Raw genomic sequence first — 26,621 nt, 5'->3', positions numbered from 1 at the left:
TTTCCAACTTCATCATCCCACCACCATGTTTCCGAGTGCCTTGGTGGTCCTTTTGTCCATCCACATACCTCAACAACGGTTCCCAACAGACTGTCTTTCATTGACATCCAACCACTTTCAAGCTCAACCACATCATCCTCGACCACACTCAGCCCCTCTTTTAATGCCCCCTTCACTGTCACCTCTTTCAACCTCCACACCTTCATTCTCGGTTGATACTTCACCCGCCGAGCTCTCCTCGCATCTTTCACCCTTATGTCGCAGACAACCAAGTGGTGCTGTGAAACAGCCTCCTCCCCCGGGATCACCATTGTGTCCCGGAGGTGCCCCCTGTCTCGCCTACGCACCATCAGGTAGTCAACGGTTGTCGTAGACCCACCTGACGTGTATGTAACAAGCTTATTATCCTCTTTCTGGAACTGAGTATTACAAATCAACAAATCAGCTCCATCAGCAAACTCCAAAATCCTTTCACCTTCTCCATTCTTCACACCATATCCGTAACTCCCATGAACTCCCTCAAAACCGTCCATATTCCTTCCCACATGTCCATTTCGGTCTCCTCCTCCCACAACAACTTCCTCATCTTTCACATTTTCCATCAGCTTCTCTATGGCACACCAGAACTTGTCCTCTTCATCGCTCCGATCGACCTGCGGATCATATCCCGAGATGACGTTCACCAAGAGCTTTCCAATCATCAACCCTTTCACTTACTCGAGTCACACTCACCACACTGTCTACAAACCCCTTAGAAAACAGGACACCAACACCATGCACACCTTCCGGGCAACTTTGCCACACAAACTTGTATTTCTGTCCCTGCCTACCCTTCACCATTCTCACACCACTTCCCTTCCATCTCGTCTCCTGCACATAACATATGTCCACTCTTCTTATGACCAATACTTCCACCACTTCTCCTGATCTCCCCGTCATTGACCCTACATTCTATGTCCCAAACCTCAAAACCGATCTCCACGTGGGGCATCAGACGTTTCATCGTCATAAATGGAGTGATTTCCACCCTTGCTTCGATCGGGTTGCCCACCTTGAGTTTTGACGAGAGCGAGTGGGGGCCCCACGGGGTACTTCGGGCTGTACCCTGCCCATATGTCGTTGTAATTGCCATGGTTCTCTTTTTGAGGCAATGTTTTTCTGGCCGGATGCCCTTCCTGACGCCAACCAATTTAGTCGCCTCTTTTGACACGCAGGGATATGGTGTACCTATTCTAAACCGGGGTACACACCGGTACCTTGAATATCGGACAAAATGTTAAATCAAGAGCAAATCAACCAATCACCTTGGTCACGTTTTATTTACAACACAACCTTCACTTCAAGTTTTATTGTATAGTACAATGATAAAAATAAAATAAAACTGCACATGTATTGTTGAACATTTACAATGTAGCTTTGCGTGCTTTCATCAAAACACAAAAGCAACAGAACAAAAAGGAAACTTTACAGCATTTGTATATCAAAATGGCGCATTGTCCCTCGTTCCACAAATATAACCGCCCGCTTCTCCACACAAGGCTCGTCCGTACAAAACGTATTAAAGGTTCATATATGCAGGAGGGTCTCACGTCAATGGCTCAAGAAGGAAGAGTCTGAGACAACCGTGATCCTGTTTATAGGTAATCGCTGCTCGAAAACAATCGATCATTGTTACATATATTGGATTCTTGTGATACTTGTAGCGCATCTGCAACGGTTCGTCGTAAGGTAACTTTGACTGAGTGCCAGACGCGGTAATCGGGTTTACCTCGCGGCTTCAACCAGCGAAGGTGCAAATTCGAGAGATGGGCTCAAATATTTCAACGTTTCTTTTTTTTTACTCTGTCATACCACCACTGGTCCACCTACAGTTGTTATCGAGAGACACAAAGAATAAGAAGATGAAGAAGAAACCTACCAACCTCAGCGTCCAAGACGAAATTTGCATAGGTGTGTTGTTACAATATACCGATTATAAATGCTGTGTAGTTGGATCGCTTCATGGCAATGACGAAAAGCGCAGGCAAACACAAACACAATAAAATGCTTATGTACAAATTCATACAAATCAAACCCACTTTTCACAGAAACACATTTAAATTCTGTAAAGGAATACAATCAGTTTTCTTTCGTCATCGACGAGCTTCTGGCTGTACACTTTAACATTTAAATAGTCTCGTCGTTTGTGTGTAAGGCTTTCTAGGTCATTATTCGGTTGTCAACATCAAGCAGATTAATTGCAAAAATAACTTGATACAAATGCCTTCTTCCCTTGTTGATGCACCGTCTTGATGTGATGCTTGTGCGAGTAAACCTTGATGTGGGTGTCATGGCCACCCACTGCAGCGCAACCGGAAACTGCACCACAAGCACCGTGCTTTGAAGAATCTTGTCGTGTTTGCATCGTGCCATGCCCCGGAAAGCATTGGCTGCTGTGCGGAAAGAAACGCGTGTGTGAAGACAAGATTTGGCATCGACGGTTTATCAAGAACCTCCTCCCCAAACACCACCACGTTGAGGGTCTTGTTTAATGTACCCAAAGAAGGAAATGACGAGTGGAAAGAAAATACTTACCATCTGAACTACTACCGTGCTTCAACCTCCCGCCCACCGCGGGGTGTTCCCACTTGCTCCTGGCCCTCTGCGCCAGGTGCCAAAGGATTGAGTGGCATGGCATGCCTCAGTGTTGGATCGTGTGAAATGAGCGGAGGTGGTCCACCAAGTGAGAGCGCTCCAGGGGGAGTCTTGACAACCAAGCTATTGTGCTGTTGAGAGAGCCCAAAGTGAGGATTGAGGAGCCGTGGGTTAGGTAGCCCTGGGAACGGTGCTGGATGGAGAGTCATGGGGGTGAGGCCTGGATGCAGGCCTTGCTCGTGGAGCAACGCTGCAGTGGAGCCGCTGTTGGGAAGTGGGTGTCCTATGGCGGTAAGCAGCCGAGAGCGCTCCAGCTCCAAGGACTGCAGGCGCTCCCTCTCAGAGGAGTCATGAAGCTCTCGTTCACGGTAATTCCGTGTCTGTGCCTCATACATCCCAGGCATGGCTACGTAGCGCTGAAGCATGTAGTCCCGAGCCAGTATTTCTTTACGCTGGACCTCAAGGGTAGAGTAGGAGTCTCTGTAGTGCGTGCGAATGGCATCCCATTGAGCATAGCGGTCCCGTGCCAACTGTGGCAGTGTCATATAAGCTGCACTAACTGCCGGCGCAACCATGCGCCCACGATCCAGACCCACCAATCCATTCAGCCCCAATGGGTAAATGTCTAGACCCGTTGGCAGTGAGCCAGTGTGAAGAGATGGAGACCGGTGGCTGGGTTCTGGTAGGCGGGTAGTCAGCTGATGCTGTACTAACCCTGAACGTTGTAGCATCACCTCAGCCTCTTCCTTGTATTCTTCCTTAATTCGCACGTCTGATGGCTGCCGCGTGGGTTCATGGGTGGCAATTTCACCATGCCTCTCAGCATCCCGGAGCTGTCTGCTTTCCTCTGGACTCAACAAACGAGGAAATGGTGAGTTACCCTTGTTCTCTGCTGAACTATCCACCACTGCATGTTCCACATTTGCCCTGTGGCCAAGTATTGCACTCCCTACCTTCATCTGAGGCTCAGGGGCAGACCTCCTCTCCCCACGGCCTGCTTGTTCTTCATCATCCCCTGCCTGGTCCCGGTTACACTTGCTAAAGTTTTCAGAGAGTGACCGACTATCCGAGCTAGATACCTTCCCAGAGAAAGGGCATTCACGTTCATCGTTATTCCTTTCTGAAAAAATCGTTGTTGCAGTGGCCAGCTCTTTGTCCCGTTCTAAGCCATCAGCCATAGTTCTCTCCAGCAGACGTTCACCTCCGGGCCTCTCCGAAACCCGTTCACGTGATGCCGAGAGCGGACGCTCAAGTTCCAACAAGTTTGTGCCAACAGGTTGACTGGTTATGGAAGGCTGAACGTTCGTGCAAATAGCAGGGGAGCGTTGTGGCTTACTCATCTCAGACCTAGCAGTGCAGACAAAACAGGGTGGGAAAAGCAACACTTTTCATTTGGATGTAAATGTATTAAGTTATACCCTTTTTATGCCTCCGCCCCCGAAGGTGGCCGAAGGAATTATGTTTTTGGGTGGTCCGTCCGTCCATCCGTCTGTCTGTCCGTCCGTCCGTAACGCGATGGTTGCGCCTCATTTTTCTCAGCAACCACATGTCCGATTGAGACTAAACTTTCAGGGTAGGAGCGGCACTCATGCACAATGTTTTTTGGATAATTGTAGCATCATAGGTCACATGGTATGGCAGCCATCTTGGATTAAACGCAAATAATAATAAAAAAATTATTTGAAACCACTGAATGGAAAAAATTGAAACTTGGCAAATTGTCAAGTACTCCCAATTGGAAACAAAAGCATGATAATGATGACATCGGTGAAGTGGTATACCAGCCAAAAATGTTTTAATCGAATGCCTTATCCTTAAAAATCTGAACTTGCATGCACATGATCTGTGACCCTTTTGTATTGAAATATAAAATTTATGACATCATTGGTCACATGGTGTGGCAACCATATTTGATTGAAGGAAAATATTTAATAATTATATCTCTGAAACCGCTCACCCCATCGATGTGAAATTTTACAAATGCCATCTAACACCATTGTTGCATATAGTTTGAAAATGATGACATCACAGGTCACCTGGTTTGGCAGCCATCTTGGATAGAAAAACAATCCTTATCCAATCAACAATAAAACTTCATAAACGTGATCACATACCCATACATATCCAGAGTGTGCATTTTGATGTCATATGTCACGTGGTTTGGCAGCCATATTAGCTTGAAAGCCGACATTAAAAAAAAAAATCCCTCTCCAAAACAGCTTCATCGGTCGATGTGAAACCTGTCCTGTCTGGTAAAAATGTGATATTTGAAAACACCTGAAGGAATTTAAATCAAACTTGTTTATTTTTAGGACAGTGAACGAGGGCATTACCCGTTGTCATGGGCAGGGACTACGTGGAGGCACATTGGCGACACAGTCACATTGCTCTAGTTTAAATGTGGTTCTGTCCATCATGAGTCGAGAGTATATACAGTATGTATTGCCAACCCACCAAAGGCCTCAGATACAGGACCATTCCATAAACTGGAAATGTCCTACGTGAAGGGGAATCAGCTGTTGAAGATTGATTTAGTTTAGACCGAGGCAGAAGTGGTGTAGTAACATTACTTATAAGTGTGTGTGTGTGTGTGTGTGTGTGTGTGTGTGTGTGTGTGTGTGTGTGTGTGTGTGTGTGTGTGTTTTGGGGGTGTGAGGGTGGGAGGGGGAGTGATTGCCATTTACTGTATCGGAATCATCTTTACAGAGAAGGAATTTTTCCCATATGCAAACGTACAACTACTCTGCCTCAACAAATGAGGACTGTCCCATGTCAGCCAAAGTAAACACCCACCTTTCTCGCTCTCCTGAAGCCGAGCTGCTGCGTTCACTGTCACTCTGCACCTTGGGCCAGGGCGGTGGTGTGGGAAAGGATGGTGGTGTGCGGTGCAGACGGTTCCAAGGATCCTGTGAGGCGCAAAGGCCTTGGAGGCCCAGGCTCTCTTTTGAGTACATGCCGTTGGGTGTTGCTGCGTACCACCATTTCCACTGTTAGCTTTCACTTGTACATACAGGACCCGGAGCATGCTGCACTGCCGACTTATTTATTTGCAAATCAAATGCTAAATGAGAGCCAGTAATAGAAACGTGTTTACCCAAGGCCGGGTTTCCGAGACCACCAAAGGCAGTGCTGCTGAGTGATCCAAGGCAGCTGAATCCACCTGTGCGGTTGAATGGATCTACAGACACATCAACAAATCAAGTGGTTTCTTCTGGAAGAAAAACATTCAAAACAACATCGGTGATCATGTGTACTCGGCTTCAGATAGGTCAGTGGTACTCCGGCGTAGTGCAATGACCCTCACAATCAGCATGAAACATTTATTAAATCGGCTTTTCTACAAATTCTCGTGACAGAACACTCTGAAAATCTAAGTAGTTCTGGATGTTATCATAATAAAGCCATGCACGAAGTTTCGGTTGAATAAGTTGAAGGATATTCAAAAAAAACCTGAAAAACTACAGGTGGGATGCATGGACAGACAGGACGCAAACCTATAGTCCCCTCCAGAGAAACCAGTAGGGGAATGATGATATCTGAAATAAGAAATAAGATCTGAAATATCTGATCTGAAAATCTGAAATAAGAATGATGAATTGTCATATATACGAGTCAGACTCGTTTATTCATTCCTTATCAAGTTCAAATTCTGTGTGGGGCTAGGAGGGATGTAAATTAAAAAACTTTCACTGTGATCGAAATTGATGTCTCGAACGCAGCTGACCAATTCACCTATAATCTCTGCAAATATCATTCCATGTGACGATCTATGCAGATTAAGCGAGAATAACACTCGGTAGGATGCATACCTCCGCCAGGCTGAAGAGTTTATGTTTTGTATCCCACTGATAGGCTGGATCTGGATTCGGACCTGAACCAAAATCGAATTGCCTTGTTCTTGTCACCAAACCAACCCGTCCACCAAGTTTCGTCCAAATCCGTCCACAACTTTTTGAGATATCCTGCTGTGTATCGGTTTCCGCCCGATCTCTCAATGGTGAATAATCACTTGAAACTTAAATAATTCTCGTATCCGAATCCATATTCAGATCTTCACCAAAATCGAATCGACTAGTCCAGTCCTTGTCGCACACACAACCGGTCCACCAAATTTCGTCCAAATCCGTCGACAACTTTTTGAGATATCTTGCTCACAGACAAATAGACAGACAAACATGGGTGAAAACATAACCTCCATCCACCTTAAGTGGTGGAGGTAATTAAAGGACAATAACTATATCAAAGAAAAGATGCCAAATTCATATGAACAGGAATAAAGACAGAGGAGGTTGGGATTTGGCTCGTTATTGTTGAAGTTTCAATACATGTTTTAGCTTTAAGGCCTTTTCAGAAGGATAAAAACTGTTCGAAATACAGAGCTTGACCATACACGTCTACTGGGTATTTTGAACAAATTCCTCTTATCATGCCATCAGTGACGTCAGACTAGATCGACCAATCAATTGGAAATATGAAGACAGAGAGAGCTCACCAAGACTGGCTGTGGAGAAAAAACCACCTGGGTGAGCTGGTGAAGCCTGTGCGAATGGGTTTGGTGGAACTGCGAATGAAAATTCACCTGATCAGTGAAATGTAAAACTACAGGCAAGTACACCATTGTGACGCTATATATGTAAGGAACATATATCATGACTGAAGGTTAAACGACAAGTACATGTCCATCAACAAATATAAAGTGTGAAGAAATGCCTGTTTAGCACTTCCGGCTGAACCGATAGCTCATAAGGCTTGGAACCAGGTTCAAATCCCGTATACTACATGACCATGTCCAATAAACAGTCGCTATAGAAAGTCTACACCCCCTTTCAAAATTTTCACCTTTTGTTGCCTTATAGCCTGGAATTAAAATGCATTAAATCAGACTTTTCCACCTTAATTTACACATCGTAACCCACAACATCCAAGTGAAAAAAAATTCTACAAATTTCAGGAGATTAATTAAAAAATACAAAACTAGTTTATCTTGGTTGAGATACCAATTGGTCGTCCTGTTTGCCAAAATTAATTTACCCGTGCAAAGAGTGCTTTAACTTCAGCGTTGCCCAGGTAAAAAAAATTAAATTGTAATACCCTCTGCCACAACCACCAGGTGGCGCTACACATTACACATTTACATAGAGAACTTGCGCCCCACCCACACCTCCGTGTGAGGCCACGGCCACATACAACAACAACAACAACAGGCATTTTAAGGCCATTTTCCCGGCCAGAGCGGGGGTTAGCCTTGCGGTCCCCATGACAATCTTCTCCATTTTGCACTATTTTCTGCATCTCCCCTTGTTAACCCCCTTGCCCACATTTCTTCTTCCACCACCTTTAGCCAAGTCTTTCACGGTCTTCCCCGGCCTCTACTTCCTTCTCCATTCATTTCCATCACTCTTCTCATCCAGTCACTTTCATCCTTCCTCAACACATGACCAAATCATCTCAACCTGTTTCTCTTCACAGCATCCATCACAGGCTCTATTCCCATCATCTTTCGCAATTCATCATTTGTCTTCCTCTCTCTCAACGATACTCCGCACATCCACCGAACCATTCGCATTTCCACTCTTTCCAACCTTCGTTGCTGCTCTACGTACACTACCCATGTCTCGCTCCCATAAATGATATGGCTCCCATAAATGTCTCGCTCCCATAAATCCCATAAATGATAAACACTTCTCACACATGCAGCATACACCTTTCACTTCAGCTTCAACGACACTCCCCTCCTCGTCAGCACGCCACTCAGTTCCCGAAACTTCTTCCATGCACATCTCACTCTGGCAACAATTGCCGAGTCTGATTCACCTTCTCCATTCAGCATGTCTCCCAGGTAGCAAAATGTTTTCACACCTTCCAGCTTCACGCCGTCGCCAAGATCCAACTCAACATTTCCTCCATCTGCAACTCCCTCTGTGCACAAATTGCACTTGAATGTAGCTGCCACACTGGTTAATGACCCTCTCAGACCACTACATTTTTGATGAACCCACTCAGCGCACATTGTACATTGAATGGAGTTCACTCCGACACCCTTCCTGCCACCTAACCTTGGCCACGGCCACATAAGCCTATGTTAATCCCCACACCAGGTTGTAGTTGTACCCCGAGTTTGGAGTTTGTAACTTAAAATGTGTGGCTGTGCATAAAACACATACATACAAAATATATATTTTTGCTTTTATATGTATAGATATGTATATACATTCACATGAAAAAGTATGTACATTGTACACCCCATGTAATGTTTTGACTTTTTCAACATATTTCAACATGCAGCTATTTGATCTTCATTTCAACAACATTGATAGATAAAGGTGATATAATATAACAAATATCATGAAACATTTACATTTTGTAGTCCATTGTATAATTTAAATAAACATAAATGCATATTTCGCATGTGGAAAAAGTAAGTACACCCCTACATTTATCACTACTTCAAATACCTAAAATTAGAATCAGGTGCACCAGCTCAGGTGCAAATGCTTAGAACATCGTTAGAGAGGATCTTGGAGGAACCTGTCTTATTTAAACCTCAGACATTTAGTTTGGTTTGGTCTTTGTTGTTGAAGTCTGTAGCATCACCATGCCGAGATCAAAAGAGCTCTCTGAGGCCTTCAGAAAGAAGGTTATAGATGCCTACTAGTCTGGGAAAAGATTTAAAAAGATCTCCAAACAATTTGAAATCAATCATTCGACTGTCCGGAAGATCATCTACAAGTGGAGAAGATTCCAAACAACTGCCAACTTGTTCAGGCCAGGCCGCCCCAGGAAGTTCAGCCCGAGAGCAGACCGCAAGATGCTGAAATGTCTCTAAGAACCCCAGAATGTCATCATGGGACCTACAGGTAGCTCTTGCCACTGTTGATGTCAAAGTGCACGAGTCTACCATTAGAAAGAGGCTGCACAAATTTGATCAACATGGGAGGTGTGCCAGGAGGAAACCTTTGCTGTCCAGAAAGAACATCAGGGCAAGACTAAAGTTTGCCAATGAACACCGAGGCAAAGACCAGCACTTCTGGAACAATGTGCTCTGGACAGATGAGTCAAAGGTAGAGATATTTGGCCACAGTACCAGAAGACATGTTTGGCGAAAACCAAAGACAGGATTTGACCACAAGAACCTGATACCAACTGCAAAGCATGGTGGTGGAAATATTATGGTTTGGGGCAGCTTTGCTGCATCGGGGCCTGGGCAGCTCACCATCATAGAATCCACCATGAATTATTCATTGTACCAGAGGGTGCTTGAGGATAATGTGAGGCCATCTGTCGGAAAGTTGAAGCTCAACCGAAGGTGGACCTTGCAACATGACAATGACCCTAAACATACCAGTAAATCCACCAAGGAATGGCTGAAAAGAAAGAAATGGAGGGTTCTGGAATGGCCAAGTCAAAGCCCGGATCTAAATCCCATCGAGATGTTGTGGGGGGATTTGAAACGAGCTGTGCATGCAAGAAACCCATCAAACATCGCACAGCTGAAAGAATTCTGCATGGAGGAGTGGGGAAAAATTTCTCCCAGTCGATGTCAGAGACTGGTAGACAGTTATAAGAAACGCCTACTTGAAGTTATTTCTGCCAAAGGGGGCAATACCACCTATTGGAGCCAAGGGTGCACTTACTTTTTCCACATGCGAAATTTGCATTTATGTTTATTTAAATTATACAATGGACTACAAAATGTAAATGTTTCATGATATTTGTTATATTATATCACCTTTATCTATCAATATTGTATAAATGAAGATCAAACAGCTGTATGTTGAAATATGTTGAAAAAGTCAAAACTTTACATGGGGTGTACTTACTTTTTCACGTGACTGTATGTATGTGTGATCAACCTGCAGAAAAAAGTGTAGCAGGGCGGGCAAGGTCGTGAGGATGGCCAAAGGGAGGGAAGATGCTGGGAACTGGAGGTCGAGCAAGTATGTCCATCTTGCCCCCAAAGTCAAGCTTGTGAGGGTCCAGCTGCATCTGCTGCAGACATGACGGATACATGTCAACTCAAGTCGTCCTTCACCCTCCCAACACTCAACACCAAGGCTTCAATTTCCTCCTCACAGCAAGCGTTCAACTGTTCTTTGCGAAGAGTAGGTGAGCCATCGCCAGCACCCTGGCCAAACTACAAATTCCTGCCCTAACCTACAGGGGGCATCAGCGGCACAGTCATTACCCCAGAAAAATATGGCAAACTGCAGCCACTTGCTGCATTCGACAAGGAGACAACATTGGGTTTGGCTAAAGGTGTCCCAATTTTACAAATATATTCTTGGGGTTCAGCAAACTGGTTCACTATAATAATTGTACACCGCTCCTTTCCTATTCCATCTCCAGATGTTGCATGACGTCATCGCCGGGCACCGAAGCTACATGACATCAAGCTTGTTTTTTGATCAATCAATGAATTCATTAATTACTTAATTATTATCGATTAATTAAGCACTTATTTATTTTCTTTCTCATCTGGGCAATATCTCAGGCACCTTTTGAGCTAGAAAGCTGATACTCAGACACGACAGTGACCAAGTGATTTGGCTGTAAAGGGAATTAATGATTTATGGATGAATTATTTAATTATTTGAGTAATGACAATTTTAAAAGTTACAGATTCGGATGAAACAGTGGTGGTTTAAATAATTTAATTATTTTACCATTATTATTTATTTATTTTCATTATCAATCACTTATTTCTTTTCTCTCTCATCTGGGCAGTATCTCAGGCACCTTTTGAGCTGGGAAGCTGATATTCGGACACGACAGTGACCAAGTGATGTGGCTATAAAGGATATTTTTGATTTATTGATTAATCAATTAATCGATTAATTATTTATTTTCGATTAATGACATTTAATTTTTAAAAAGTTACAGCTTCGGATAAAACACTGGTGGTTGAGGTATGCTATTAGCCAAATGATGAAGAAATTATTTAAGATTATTTATGTATTTTAATTACGCAATTAATCAATCAATTATTGTACCCCTCTCCCTCCCAATACCGTCTCTATGTGCTGCACGGCGGTATCGCTGGGTGCCGAAGGTGCTCCGGCAATGCCGCGCGCTGGAGGATGTTATTTATTTATTTATTTGGCATGGGGGTGCTGTACTTTGAATGTATATGTACTCGTTTCCTGGTTTCATCAAACTGATGAAAGGAGAAACAAAAATCCTGGTGCTAGCATCGTTATAACCCCAATAATTTTGATATACTGACATTACATGTCCTGAATGTTTCACCAAAAATGATTTTTTTAAGGGATTCCTTCATTTAAGTGAAAACATTGTAGGACATGGCAGGCAGTTTCAAGCAAAACTTACTCTTCAATATGCTTTGGCATGGTTTGGGAATGAGGGACGGGGGAGTTATCACTTGCTCTTGAAGCATAAACAGGTGAGACTGGTGAGATTCAAGCAAACAGTTTTTACACCTTCCACATGGCAAACTTTAATAAAATACAGGAAACTTTTACAATCCTGTTGGCTATCAAGTATTAGTTAGCTGCACCTTACTCTAACCTTCTGTTGGTGGTAATAGATCTGCCACGAGATTCTCACATGTGCTGCACACCACTTTCCAGGTTTCTGTAAAGCAAGTCGCAGCAAGCAGTAAGCAGATGCTGCATTTACAGCAACAAAATGAACACTGTGGTTTTGGTGGCTCACAAGTGGTGTTACGTACAGGCAGTGGCAATCTGAACTGATCCGTGAACTGTGGGAGAAAAGGAACATTGTGTCATGAAGAAGAAAAGCAATCGGCAAAAAAAACTTCTGCAGCAAACTTCCATCCTGCTGCTGGAAACTGGGATGTGTTTGCAATTCCAACTACACATGATCACACATACTCTTCAAATCTCTTCGTTTTTGACCTTTCAAACTTTCATGCGTGTTCTTGTCACCTGCCGAGCTCGTGAACCAAGTTTTGTGGTTATCTTTCCACAACTGTGTGAAATATCGGTTTTGGCTCCATCTCTCAGTGGTGAAGAATCACAAATTATTTAAAAGCAAAAAAGTCGTATTTGGATCCGGATCTTCACCAAAATTTAATTATTTCGTACTTGTCACACACCCAACCAGTCCTCCAAGTTTCATCTGAATCCATCTAGAACTTTCTGAGATATCCTGCTCAAAGACAGATAAACAGACATACAGACAGGGGTAAAAACACAACCTACGTCCACCTTTGGTGACGGAGGTAAGTATGGTGGGAATTAACATTCCCTGGCCTACATACCCCCAACCTTCCGCAAAAGAAAGACCATCTACTTATTACACGGATGCAGCATCAGCCAAAACACCCCTCACCCTACCTCAGGTGCACAATAAGTCGAACTTCAAATGAATTTTAAAGCAATGCAGACAATTCTTACATTCAATAAAAACACAGTAATAACTGCAGGACCACGACCAAATGCCAGGGCAGGTTGTGGGCAGGAAGGAAAGGAAAAAAAATCTCACAACTTTGCCAGTTTAACAAATAAAGTCTAGATTTTCTACATTTGTAAATCATTCATTCAACTCAAAAATGCAGGCCCGTGTTTTAGCACAACCTTCAGGATTAACTAAAAGCCTGCTTGATGGGACAAGGCCACTGTGGGTAACCTTGACTTTGTTTACCATCTCTGGGCAAGAGAATGCGAAATTTACCCTGGGATCTTTTGAGAGCAGAGGTCCATGGATGTTGCGCCCCGTTACATCGACCGCACTCGAGTTCTGGGAAAGGAGGAAAAGAAGGAGAACCACCTTTAGACGCCATTTTCCCCGCAGAGCGGGGGTTGGCCTTTTTCTGGCACCGTGGTCCCCATTTTGAAGCAATGTTTTATGGCTGGATGCCCTTCCTGCCGCCAACCCTGTTAGTCACCTCTTGCGACACACAGGGAATTACCAGTGAACTGGTACTCAAGGAAAAGGAGGAGAAAGCAGGAGTGAAAGCAGTTCCCTTTCTGGGAAAGGAGGGAGTGAAAAAATTAGCACAAGCAACAGGGATGGGGAGTTCACGTCTGAGTTACCTGGTCAAGGATTTGTACCTTCGTGAAGCTTATTTCTACTAAAAGTGCCATCCTGTTGGAATGTCTGTAGGGAAGTTGCTTCTCTAACCCCACGGTCCTTTGGATGAGGCCGCAAATCCATTTAAAAAAAAATACACCATTTTACATCCATAGCACACAATTACACTATAATCGCTCGAGAGTGGAGGCCATTGTGCTGGTACACCTGGTTAAATTACCTGCCAAGGTGATAAAATTATATATACACAAGTTAATTATAATGTGATACAACAACAACAACAACAGGCATTTTAAAAGGCCATTTTCCCTGCAAGAGTGGGGGTTAGCCTTGCGGTCCCCATGACAATGACATTAATTATAATGTGATGTGGATATTAAATTACACTAAGTTAATGGTAAGAATGGCATTAGTAATCTATACTATAATACAGATGTTTGTCTGTTTGTCTGTCTGTCTGTCTGTCAAAATTTTACTCAGGGATGGCCAAACGGATCTTTATCAAACTATCCGAGGTTCATCAGTGAGTGCTGGGGATTTTTTTTAGGACTGGGCAGTTTATAGGTGACGTGGTATGGGCGCCATCTTGGAAAAACTTTGCACCTCCATATCTCCGAAACCGCTCCATGGAAAAATTGAAACGTAGCTCATTGCTAAGTACTCCCCATGGGAAATAAGATATGTTGATGGTGATGTCATCGGTGCCATCATTATGACATCATAATTCGACAAGTATAACACTTGATCCGATTACTGCAAAAAGAAATTCTCTGCAACTGTTGCTCCGATGGACATGAGATTTTCACCATAGTAGCACCTCCTCCTGTAGAATATTTTAATGATAATTATGATGGCGTAGGTCACGTGGTACAGGCGCCACCTTCGAAAAAACAAAAAACGTTGCACCTCTATATCTTCGAAACCGCTGCATGAAAAAATGAAACATGGCTCATTGTATATAACTCCACATGGGGAATAGGTGTTGTTAATGATGACGTCATCGGTGTCGTAATTATGATGCCATAATGCGACAAGTACGCTGAGTCCGATCAGTTTGAAATTTATTGAGCGTAATCGACACAACAATTATAATATGGATTGTAAATTTAAGTCATCGGTCACTTGGTCTGGCAGCCATATTGGATCAAAGAAAAAACCCTTTAAAAAAAACAGAAGAGTTGGCTCACACAAAGTTGATTGCTGGGCAATGTAAGTATTCTACGAATAGCATCTAGTTTTATATATGACCACGTCTTTTTGCATTGCGATGATGCATCGGGCTGCCGAAGCGGTTTATTCGCTATTGGACACAATACTGGACAGATCACCACTCCAACGCAGGATACTCGAATGGCTCATTCATCCCAGCAAGCTGGTCCTCATTCTGCCAACCTCGGAAGGATGACAGGCTGAGTCAACCCATCTGGTGTTAATTCAACGACGTGACAGGGGCTTCATCTCAGGACACTGATATCTCAGGCCAGCCACCTTAATCTTTAAGCCAACACCAGGCTCTATGTACAGTCACGTGAAAAAGTAAGTACACCCCATGTAAAGTTTTGACTTTTTCAACATATTTCAACATACAGCTATTTGATCTTCATTTCAACAATATTGATAGATAAAGGTGATATAATATAAAAATATCATGAAACATTTACATTTTGTAGTCCATTGTATAATTTAAATAAACATAAATGCAAATTTCGCAGGTGGAAAAAGTAAGTACACCCATGGCTCTAATAGGTGGTATTGCCCCCCTTGACAGAAACAACCTCAAGTAGGCGTTTCTTATAACTGTCTATCAGTCTCTGACATCGACTGGGAGAAATTTTTGCCCACTCCTCCATGCAGAATTCTTTCAGCTGTGCGATGTTTGAGGGGTTTCTTGCATGCACAGCTCGTTTCAAATCCCCCCACAACATCTCGATGGGATTTAGATCCGGGCTTTGACTTGGCCATTCTATAACCCCCCATTTCTTTCTTTTCAGCCATTCCTTGGTGGATTTACTGGTATGTTTAGGGTCATTGTCATGTTGCAAGGTCCACCTTCGGTTGAGCTTCAACTTTCCGACAGATGGCCTCACATTATCCTCAAGCACCCTCTGGTACAATGAAGAATTCATAGTGGATTATATGATGGTGAGCTGCCCAGGCCCTGATGCAGCAAAACTGCCCCAAACCATAATATTTCCACCACAACGCTTTACAGTTGGTGTCAGGTTCTTGTGGTCAAATGCTGTCTTTGGTTTTCACCAAACATGTCTTCTGATACTGTGGCCAAATAGCTCTACCTTTGACTCATCTGTCCAGAGCACATTGTTCCAGAAGTGCTGGTCTTTGCCTCGGTGTTCATTGGCAAACTTTAGTCTTGCCCTGATGTTCTTTCTGGACAGCAAAGGTTTCCTCCTGGCACACCTCCCATGTAGATAAAATTTGTGCAGCCTCTTTCTAATGGTGGACTCGTGCACTTTGACATCAACAGTGGCAAGAGCTACCTGTAGGTCCCGTGATGACATTCTGGGGTTCTTAGAGACTTCTTTCAGCATCTTGCGGTCTGCTCTCAGGCTGAACTTGCTGGGGTGGCCTGGCGTGAACAAGTTGGCAATTGTTTGGAATCTTCTCCACTTGTAGATGATCTTCTGGACAGTCGAATGATTGATTTCAAATTGTTTGGAGATCTTTTTAAATCCCTTCCCAGACTCGTAGGCATCTATCACCTTCTTTCTGAAGGCCTCAGAGAGCTCTTTTGATCTCGGCATGGTAACGCCGCACACTTCAACAACAAAGAGCAAACCAAACTAAATGTCTGAGGTTTAAATATGACAGGTTCCTCCAAGATCCTCTCCAACGATGTTCTAATCATTTGCACCTGAGCTGGTGCACCTGATTCTAATTTTAGGTATTTGAAGAAGTGATAAATGTAGGGGTGGACTTACTTTTTCCACATGCGAAATTTGCATTCATGTTCATTTAAATTATACAATGGACTACAAAATGTAAATGTTTCATGATATTTGTTATATTATATCACCTTTATCTATCAATATTGTTGAAATGAAGATCAAATAGCTGTATGTTGAAATACGTTGAAAAAGTCAAATCTTTACATGGGGTGTACTTACTTTTTCACATGACTGTATATATATATATATATATATATATATACGTATATATATATATATATTGTTGCGGAAATGGGGGACCGCTCTCCCGTTAGCAAGGGGTGGTTAGCCCCTTGTCCTGTTAAGCTGGCCGTCTCCCCGGTCCTGGAACTATCCCGCTTCTTCGTGGGGTGAGATTGGCCGAGGTGATTGGTCAAGGGAGTCCCGCACACCTCCGCCAACCTCTCCACGAAGCCGGTGGATAGCCCCGTTCAAAACCACGGACAAGATGTTATTTGCCGAGCGGGTTAGCAGCCCGCGGTTCGAACCGTTAGCAAAGACTCAACCCGATTCTGAGCGTTGGCCAAATCGTGCCACAGGTGTTCAATGTGGAAACCTCTAAAACGAACGGATGTGAAGGAAAGAAGGCAAAGGTAGGAAGAACAGGAATTTATTACTAATTATGTACAAGTCAAAGAAACCAAGGAAGAAGGAAATAAAACGAAAGTAATTTACAGAAGAAGGAGACACAGTGCAATTCTACTTATCTATACAGGCTTACTTAAACCCCAGGGACAAAACAAACAAGACAAACTCACGTACACAAAAGGATGGTATGGCAGGGATGGTACGGGACGGCAGAGGAGGGTCCAGGTAGATGGTAGGCGTCGAGGTTCGGCACCAAGCTCGCGCTTTGGTCCACGCTTGTGGGTTCGAGGCGAAACCCGGCACACAGCTCCGCTTCGGGCTGGCAGCGAGGAGCCGGCAGCTCCACGTATTCGGTTTCACACCGGCAGCTGTCTCACGCGTCCTCCGCCTCCGACGCTCCTTTACTACTTCACAGAATCTGTCTGCGGTCCGGCGCACCTCCCTCAAAAACCTCTCTCAGCTTCCCCTCAAATGAGCTGCTCTGCCTCGTGTCCGACTCCAAACTCATCTTTTCAAGCAGTCCCTCCCAACCTCCTTTTATGGCTTTTCCCGCGATCAAGCCGCGGGTTAAGAGGGCACGCCTACCGGGTCGCTCTCCGCAGTGCCCATTGGTGGGCACGGGCTCTCTGGCTCCACCCTTGATGACGATGGGCGGGCACGCCCTTCTTCCCCGAGCTGACCACGCCGTAATGGCGGCAAATGCAGTTGGCAATAATGCAGTTGGCAATGATGCAGTTGGCAATGATGCAGTTGGAAATGAAGGCTTTGGGGGAATTTGAAAAAGGGGATCTATCTTATTCGATTCGGTGCAATGCAGTGTCAACTAATGGGAAACAGAGCCTTAAACTGGAACACATAATAAAGAAAGAACTATTTAGAAGGGTATATGATTTTCTACGTGCATGCGATGGACTAACTAAGCGGACGACCTTTAACCTTTACACAAATGGAGGTATTTACAAAGATCATGACATTACTTACAGAGGGTGATATTTACAAACACAGGATTCTCAAATCCACAACACGGCACTCTCATCCTCCAGGCACGTCCCGGGCCTATAAAACTTTAACTTAATGTGGCACGTAGGTGTAATTCCCTCGACAATTAACCTGACCCTGAGTGTGACAGTTTTAAAACACAAATAAGTATGTCCCTCTGCTGCATTGCACCCTGCCTAACAGATTCACGCCCACAGGATAACCGAATTGCGAAATGGTTTTCAAACTAAACATGTACGGTGGGGAGCATTATTTACAAGTGATGTTAATTGTATTTACACTGCAACCCAGGACCTGTGATTTTTCTTTTAGGGAACAAAAAGAATAAATCCTGTGGGAGGGGAGGAGACAGCATGCACTGCATCGACACACCAGCACCAATAATCACCAAAGCACCACTCACCAAAACGCACCGGAGTGCACAGTCACCAGAGTTCAAATAAAAAAACAACTGTTGGTGGTCTTGCTCTTCGGCTCCCTCTGCTGGCTGTTGTCGTTCTTGATGTTGCCTTTCTTGTTCTTCTTGCTTGCGGCCTATTTGCAAAGATAAAAAGGCACACAATGCGTCCATCATTTTTTATTTATGGCCCACAGGGGCCGACTATGGGTGGTTCACCTGTAGGGCATAGGTGCCACGTCACTGAGGTCCGCAAGCAAGATCTTCCTCTGGCCAACCTGGCCGGTCCCAGCAGAGGGGCCATGCCACAAAGCTTGTGGTCCATAAGTGGTGCTTGGCCACAGACTGTGGTCCATAAGTGGTGCGTGGATGCAGGCAGCTGGTTGCGGAAATTCGGGCACACAATGGCGGACTCCCGCACGCTCCCCTCAGTGCCCAGAGAGCATGATCCTCGGGTCGGGGAAGGAAGACAGAGATGACAGGTTAGTGAGGGGTAAGGTCACAAGGGTACACATCAACGAAGTTAATGCAAGGTGAGGTGCGCCTGGAGACTGAGCGGAGAAAAGCTCGTCCCTACCGTACGTCACCCCCCCTGTTACCTACTCTACCCTTGCCCTTACCCCATATGTACACAAAAAATCTACACATTTACAAATTTGTCGCTACCGTCACGCCTTCCCCATATCTCCCCTATACCAAATTCGTCACAATCCCATTGTCTAAATTTGCCATCACCAATTCATCATCAATCCTCATAAGGAGGGAGAGATGGAACATCAGCACAATGTCACACCCACGTCATGATGCGTCTCACATTCCAAACATTTGCACAAAAATAATAAAAACATGGCATGGTGTGGAGTTCTGTCACCTCAGGTGAGTGGATGTAGATGGTGCGAGGAGATTTCAATCCTAACTACTTCCTAAATGACTTTTACACACTTTACACTACCCGGGGTCTTTCCCTGCCAATCCATTGGCCATCTTACTCTACGCGGTTTTAAGAACCAAATTCCCATTGACCAAACTGTGGTGCTTCATCAATTTGGGGTCTCACTCCCCCGATTCAACTCCCTTTGCCTTCGCACAATTTCAGGACTGTGTCGTGTGGCTCTCCCAGCAGGTCTACCCACCTGCACACCTCCACCACTGCAGTTGCCTCCGAGCTTACCTGCTCCTTACCTAACCTATCTAACTGGGGAAGGCCCTATGGCGCTCTCCCCACTCGGTGCCCTCTCTGGCACTGGGCTACCTGGGTCCGTCCTCCGGATCCTCGGGCCCCATCCACAACTCTAACGGCTCCCAGAGCCCACCTGCGGCCTCACCTGGCCGACATCCTCACAGTGGCGGAGTGCCCATTTAACTACACACATTAACAGGCCACACGCCCAGCCATTTCCATGTCACTAATGCACCCATCCAAACACCATTCTTCCACACCCACCACAGATGCCAATATCCAACCACAATTTACCTATACCCTCTACCTAACTCTTAAACTACCCTCCCCGGGTATTCGTGATGGGGTCCATCCTCCCCATCCACTGCCTTCGCACCATCCACTCCACTCCACAGTTTTCACCATACTCACTCCACACCATCCATTCCCTACTCCATATATTCCATACCATTCATTCCATACAACCATGCTCCATACCTGTATTTGCTCACCTGTGCAATCACTCCTATACCTGGTGCTTCCTGCACCCTCCTTCCTCCAGGACCATTTGCTCAACACAACACACAATCACCATTACTCACTCATACACTGCTCCATACACCTGTTCACTTGCACACCTGTGCAATCACACCTGGTGCCTCCTGCACCCTCCTTCCTCCCAGGCTTCTTCATTCAATACAATGCACAATCACAATTATTCCTCATACGCTGCTTCATACACTTCCACGCTCAATACAACTCACAATCACCTCACACTTTTCACAATACACTTCCGAATACACTTTCAACACTCACACGGCACCATTCACGAGCATTACCTCATTTGCTCAACATGCTCACCGGCAAAGATTCTCACACACACGGCATCATCTGATCTACCTGGTGCCCTTCTAACTTGGTGCTCCCCGTCTTCCCTTTAAACTAAGCACATACCACGTCATTAACAACCATTCTAACCTCTCTATGTCCCCGACTACCTGTACAATGTCGCTACTTAAATCTCCAGTGGTCAATCTTCTCTAGATCCCTATCATTTTATCCAAACCCTCCCTCGGCGAGCTTACACTGCCATAAACCAAATAGCTAGTGCTCATGTGCCCCGTGTGTGAGGGATGGCAGAGTTGCCATCCCACCACATTGGGCATCTCCCACTATAAATTTTGCCCATCCAATTTCCTGCAAATCAAAATTTGCCAATCACTACCAATCATTTTAACAATCATCAATTTGCCAATCATTACTGCCAATCCTATTCACTATTCCAAAATTTCGAATCCAAAACACTATTACCATCACAGTCCACTATATCTGAGCCTCGGTGCGTCGTTACATTATTAAAACTCGGCTTCGCAAAGCTGAGCAATGAATTCGGGTGGTTTGGTCGCCTGCAGGTTGAGTCCGTCCGGCGTTCGGTTCAAGGGAGGCGGTTTACTCGGGCCGAGATTCCACGCACCATCTCGGCGCGGAACCTTGCGGTCTCCGGCCCGATGGCTCAATCTCGCCCGGCCGGAACGCCGCAACCACAAGGGGGCACCGTTCCGCTTCCTCCGACCTGCCCTTGAACTGGACCGGTCGCCTTGCCCGACAAGGCCCGGACTCGACCGTGCGGGGCGGGGCCAGGCCCGAATCGTGCACGACGCTTCGAAGAGAAGCGACGCAGCACCGATCCGTGCCGAGCCTCGCATCCAACAAAGCGCACTGCGCGCCGAGTGTTCGCGTCAGCTATCCGTTGCCCTAAACGCTGCCCTGTTTAACGTCGATGCCTTACTCGCCTGCTCACACGCATACGCGACCCTTTTCACACTCACAAAACCTGGCGTCTCGGCACCTCCAGTGCATCCCACACACTCCGTCCATTCCACCACCGCACTCCCTGTTACACACCACACGTCTCGCGCACCCTCTTGCGCACACTCGCCGTTCGCACACTTCCTTAACACACCTCGCGCACCGTCTTGCGCACTCTCCCTCGGTACGTACTCCGTACCACTCATGGGGGTGCACTCTTGCATCCACCCACTCACGCGCTCCGATGTGCCCTCCCGCACACGCGCCACAACCAACTCAGGTGTGCGTTCTCGCACACTCTCAACCATTCCAAGCGTGCAATCTCGCACCCGCTCCACCACCAACTCACTCTCCGGGTCACTCTCACCCTCTGTGTCACACTCCGTACACTCCGACGTGCATTCCCGCTCGCACTCGGTTTTACTCCCACACTTTATAACACACTCACTCGCCGACGCACACTTTTTCCTCACACGCATGCCATTTCCACTCACACAGCGCCCAACGGACCTTCCACAAACGCCCGCGGTACGCTGGGACCCAAGCGCGTGAAAATCCTTTTCGTGCCAAACATCCTCCTGCAAAACCTCCTGGCACCATATACAGCATGACTCACCTTTGGGATCCTCCTCTCCACGCGCACCTGCAAATCTTTATAAATATTAGCAAGTACGGCATCAGGATGTGTATTCAGACTTTGTACATTATCCATTCCTTCCTCCAACTGTTGCTCTTCCAAGTCTGTTGTCTCTACAAGTTCAATTTCAACTTTTGCTTTTTCTTTGACGACCGCTGGCTTTATTAAAATTCCCTCTACTTCAGCGGTCGCTGGCTGCCCCATACCCCGGGTCGCGATCTCTATACCCGTCACGTTACCTGCGCTTTGCTCAGACTCGCTCAACCAGCGCTTCTCGACCCGCTTTACCTCGTCGTGCACCCCCGCAACCTCTTCGCTCAACCTGCGGCTAACCTCCCTCTCGGCTTCCCTTACCTCATATGCGGCCTTGTCCCTCGCCAACCCCTCATTAATTTCTTTGGCTTGGCCAATTATGCCCCCCAATTTGTCCCCTAATCTGCTTCCGAATCCCTCAAATTTGCTTCCGAGTCCCTCCAATTTGCTCCCGAGTCCCTCCAATTTGCTTCCCAAGTTATTGGTGTTGGCCCTTACTTCTTCCCTCATTGGCATTGCATCCATCTTTTCCACCTCCTTACTCAACCCCCCGAATTTGGTTTTCCAATTATTTTTGAATTCCCCAATTTGGCTTCCCATCCCTTCAATTTTATTACTCAATTTTTTAAGACCGTCATTCTCCCGTTTCATTTCCACCATGAATTGGGCCATGAAGGCTTGCATTTGGACCACCCCCATTGGCGCAGCGGGCGCGGCTGCCGCGGTCACGTGCGCTGCGCCACTTGGTGCTGCTGCCACCTCGTGCGCGAGGGCGCCATCTTGTGCGCCTGAACCCTCCGCAACCCAATGCATATTGCGCTCCTCCTCCATTACTCCCCCTGCCTCCCCGGGGTCCTGGGTCGACTCTAACTCTTCTATCTCCCCTACCGGCATCCGGTCGCCTTGACTATCCATGGCATGATTTTAAAATTTAGTGGTGTTACATAAAATTTTGGCCACTCGTAATTTCGAGTGCGTTAAGCGCACTTCGGGTCCGAATCTCGCTCCTGACACCAATTGTTACGGAAACGGGGTACGGCTCTCCCGTTAGCAAGGGGTGGTTAGCCCCTTGTCCTGTTAAGCTGGCCGTCTCCCCAGTCCTGGAACTATCCCGCTTCTTCGTGGGGTGAGATTGGCCGAGGTGATTGGTCAAGGGAGTCCCGTACACCTCTGCCAACCTCTCCACGAAGCCGGTGGATAGCCCCGTTCGAAACCACGGACAAGATGTTATTTGCCGAGCGGGTTAGCAGCCCGCGGTTCGAACCATTAGCAAAGACTCAACCCGATTCTGAGCGTTGGCCAAATCGTGCCACAGGTGTTCAATGTGGAAACCTCTAAAACGAACGGATGTGAAGGAAAGAAGGCAAAGGCAGGAAGAACAGGAATTTATTACTAATTATGTACAAGTCAAAGAAACCAAGGAAGAAGGAAAGAAAATGAAAGTAATTTACAGAAGAAGGAGACACAGTGCAATTCTACTTATCTATACAGGCTTACTTAAACCCCAGGGACAAAACAAACAAGACAAACTCACGTACACAAAAGGATGGTATGGCAGTGATGGTACGGGACGGCAGAGGAGGGTCCAGGTAGATGGTAGGCGTCGAGGTTCGGCTCCAAGCTAGCGCTTTGGTCCACGCTTATGGGTTCGAGGCGAAACCCGGCACACAGCGCCGCTTCGGGCTGGCAGCGAGGAGCCGGCAGCTCCACGTATTTGGTTTCACACCGGCAACTGTCTCACGCGTCCTCCGCCTCCTGCGTCTCCGACGCTCCTTTACTACTTCACAGAATCTGTCTGCGGTCCGGCGCACCTCCCTCAAAAACCTCTCTCAGCTTCCCCTCAAACGGGCTGCTCTGCCTCGTGTCCAACTCTGAACTCATCTTTTCAAGCAGTCCCTCCCAACCTCCTTTTAAGGCTTTTCCCACGATCAAGCCGCGGGTTAAGAGGGCACGCCTACCGGGTCGCTCTCCGCAGTGCCGATTGGTGGGCACGGGCTCTCTGGCTCCACCCTTGATGACGATGGGCGGGCACGCCCTTCTTCCCCGAGCTGACCACGCCGTAATGGCGGCAAATGCAGTTGGCAATAATGCAGTTGGCAATAATGCAGTTGGCAATGATGCAGTTGGCAATGATGCAGTTGGAAATGAAGGCTTTGGGGGAATTTGAAAAAGGGGACCTATCTTATTCGATTCGGTGCAATGCAGTGTCAACTAATGGGCAACAGAGCCTTAAACTGGAACACATAATAAAGAAATAACTATTTAGAAGGGTATATGATTTTCTACGTGCATGCAATGGACTAACTAAGGGGACGACCTTTGACCTTTACACAAATGGAGGTATTTACAAAGATCATGACATTACTTACAGAGGATGATATTTACAAACACAGGATTCTCAAATCCGCAACAATATATATATATATATATATATATATATATATATATATACATATATATATATATATATATATATATATATATATATATATATATATATGTATATATATATATATATATGTATATATATATATATATAATATATATATATATATATATATATATATATATATATATATATATATATATATATATATATATATATATATATATATATATATATATATATATGTATATATATACTGAAACGCAAAAGAAACTTACCACCTTTGAAACCTTTAAATATCAACAATAACACTGCGTGTAGTAAATGTGTGAACTTATTTGTGGACAATAGTGTCCTCACTGTCAGACAAAACGGTCACGGATGGTCACTTGAACCTTCAATGGTCACTTCATAGCACAGCTGTTGAACAGCCGTTCTGACTGTCAGTGATTAGCCAAGGGGTACGGGATGATTTTAATGAGCTGCACGTGATGTCTTGATATTGGCTTTAAAAAGGCCAGTGCAAAATGGGCATTTTGACTGAAAAATTTGACCATTTTGACCAACTTCAAAAAGACCAAAAACGCAAAAGAAACTTACCACCTTTGAAACCTTTAAATATCAACAATAACACTGCGTGTAGTAAATGTGTGAACTTATTTGTGGACAATAGTGTCCTCACTGTCAGACAAAACGGTCACGGATGGTCACTTGAACCTTCAATGGTCACTTCATAGCACAGCTGTTGAACAGCCGTTTTGACTGTCAGTGATTAGCCAAGGGGTACGGGATGATTTTAATGAGCTGCACGTGATGTCTTGATATTGGCTTTTAAAAGGCCAGTGCAAAATGGGCATTTTGACCGAAAAATTTGACCATTTTGACCAACTTCAAAAGGACCGAAAACGCAAAAGAAACTTACCACCTTTGAAACCTTTAAATACCCAGAACTGAGACCACCCAGAACTGAGAAACTTTCAGCATGACAACGCTCGTCCCCATGCTGCTCGCTTTACCACTGCATTTCTCCAAGGCGAGAACATCAACACCATGCAGTGGCCTGCACTCTCCCCTGACCTGAATCCCATGGAGCACCTGTGGGATGAGCTTGGGAGACGCGTAGTTGGCAGGGCCAGGACACGGGCAGAGCTGCTTCAGACATTGAGGACTGAGTGGGACAGAATCCAGCAGCAATCCATCCAAAGACTGGTAGGCAGTATACGCCGACGATGCACTGCCTGTGTCAAAAACAATGGTGGCCACACACGCTATTGAAAGGGGACTGACATTGCACCCTGTGCTGTTCTGTACTGTAGAACAAACTGATGAGATGGTGTATCTTGGTCAAAAACTTGACATGTCATCAATAAAATGCCAATGTTTCAATTAGCAATTGTTGGTTTGTTTTATTTTGAACTGTTACAATTTTATTACATTTCAAACAAGTGGTAAGTTTCTTTTGCGTTTTCGGTCTTTTTGAAGTTGGTCAAAATGGTCAAATTTTTCGGTCAAAATGCCCATTTTGCACTGGCCTTTTTAAAGCCAATATCAAGACATCATGTGCAGCTCATTAAAATCATCCCATACCCCTTGGCTAATCACTGACAGTCAAAACGGCTGTTCAACAGCTGTGCTATGAAGTGACCATTGAAGGTTCAAGTGACCATCCGTGACCGTTTTGTCTGATAGTGAGGACACCATTGTCCACAAATAAGTTTACACATTTACTACACGCAGTGTTATTGTTGATATTTAAAGGTTTCAAAGGTGGTAAGTTTCTTTTGCGTTTTCGGTCTTTTTGAAGTTGGTCAAAATGGTCAAATTTTTCGGTCAAAATGCCCATTTTGCACTGGCCTTTTTAAAGCCAATATCAAGACATCGCGTGCAGCTCATTAAAATCATCCCGTACCCCTTGGCTAATCACCGACAGTCAAAACGGCTGTTCAACAGCTGTGCTATGAAGTGACCATTGAAGGTTCAAGTGACCATCCGTGACCATTTTGTCTGACAGTGAGGACACT

General features: G+C 45.3%; 1 protein-coding gene across 3 annotated transcripts in view; it reads right to left on the bottom strand.

Moving 5' to 3' along the window:
* Window positions 1-1,300: 1,300 nt before the first annotated feature.
* LOC137428967 (autism susceptibility gene 2 protein homolog) overlaps window positions 1,301-26,621 on the bottom strand; it is a 243,157-nt gene continuing 217,836 nt past the window's right edge. For 2 of the 3 annotated variants that reach the window (XM_078780863.1, XM_078780864.1), the window contains 9 exons: window positions 13,288-13,353; window positions 12,323-12,352; window positions 12,160-12,225; window positions 10,488-10,623; window positions 7,127-7,195; window positions 5,729-5,812; window positions 5,428-5,602; window positions 2,575-3,981; window positions 1,301-2,432 (listed from right to left, as the gene is read on the bottom strand). In XM_078780863.1, coding sequence (XP_078636989.1) covers window positions 2,586-3,981; window positions 5,428-5,602; window positions 5,729-5,812; window positions 7,127-7,195; window positions 10,488-10,623; window positions 12,160-12,225; window positions 12,323-12,352; window positions 13,288-13,353 — 2,022 coding nt within the window. In that variant the 3' untranslated portion in view covers window positions 1,301-2,432; window positions 2,575-2,585. The remainder of the gene's footprint in view (window positions 2,433-2,574; window positions 3,982-5,427; window positions 5,603-5,728; window positions 5,813-7,126; window positions 7,196-10,487; window positions 10,624-12,159; window positions 12,226-12,322; window positions 12,353-13,287; window positions 13,354-26,621) is intronic. The other variant, XM_078780865.1, reaches the window with a different exon arrangement.

The sequence above is a fragment of the Myxine glutinosa genome, chromosome 6, assembly GCF_964187855.1.
Source record: "Myxine glutinosa chromosome 6, kmMyxGlut1.1, whole genome shotgun sequence".
Taxonomy (NCBI): Eukaryota; Metazoa; Chordata; class Myxini; order Myxiniformes; family Myxinidae; genus Myxine; species Myxine glutinosa.
This window is presented reverse-complemented; position numbering and strand designations above follow the sequence as displayed.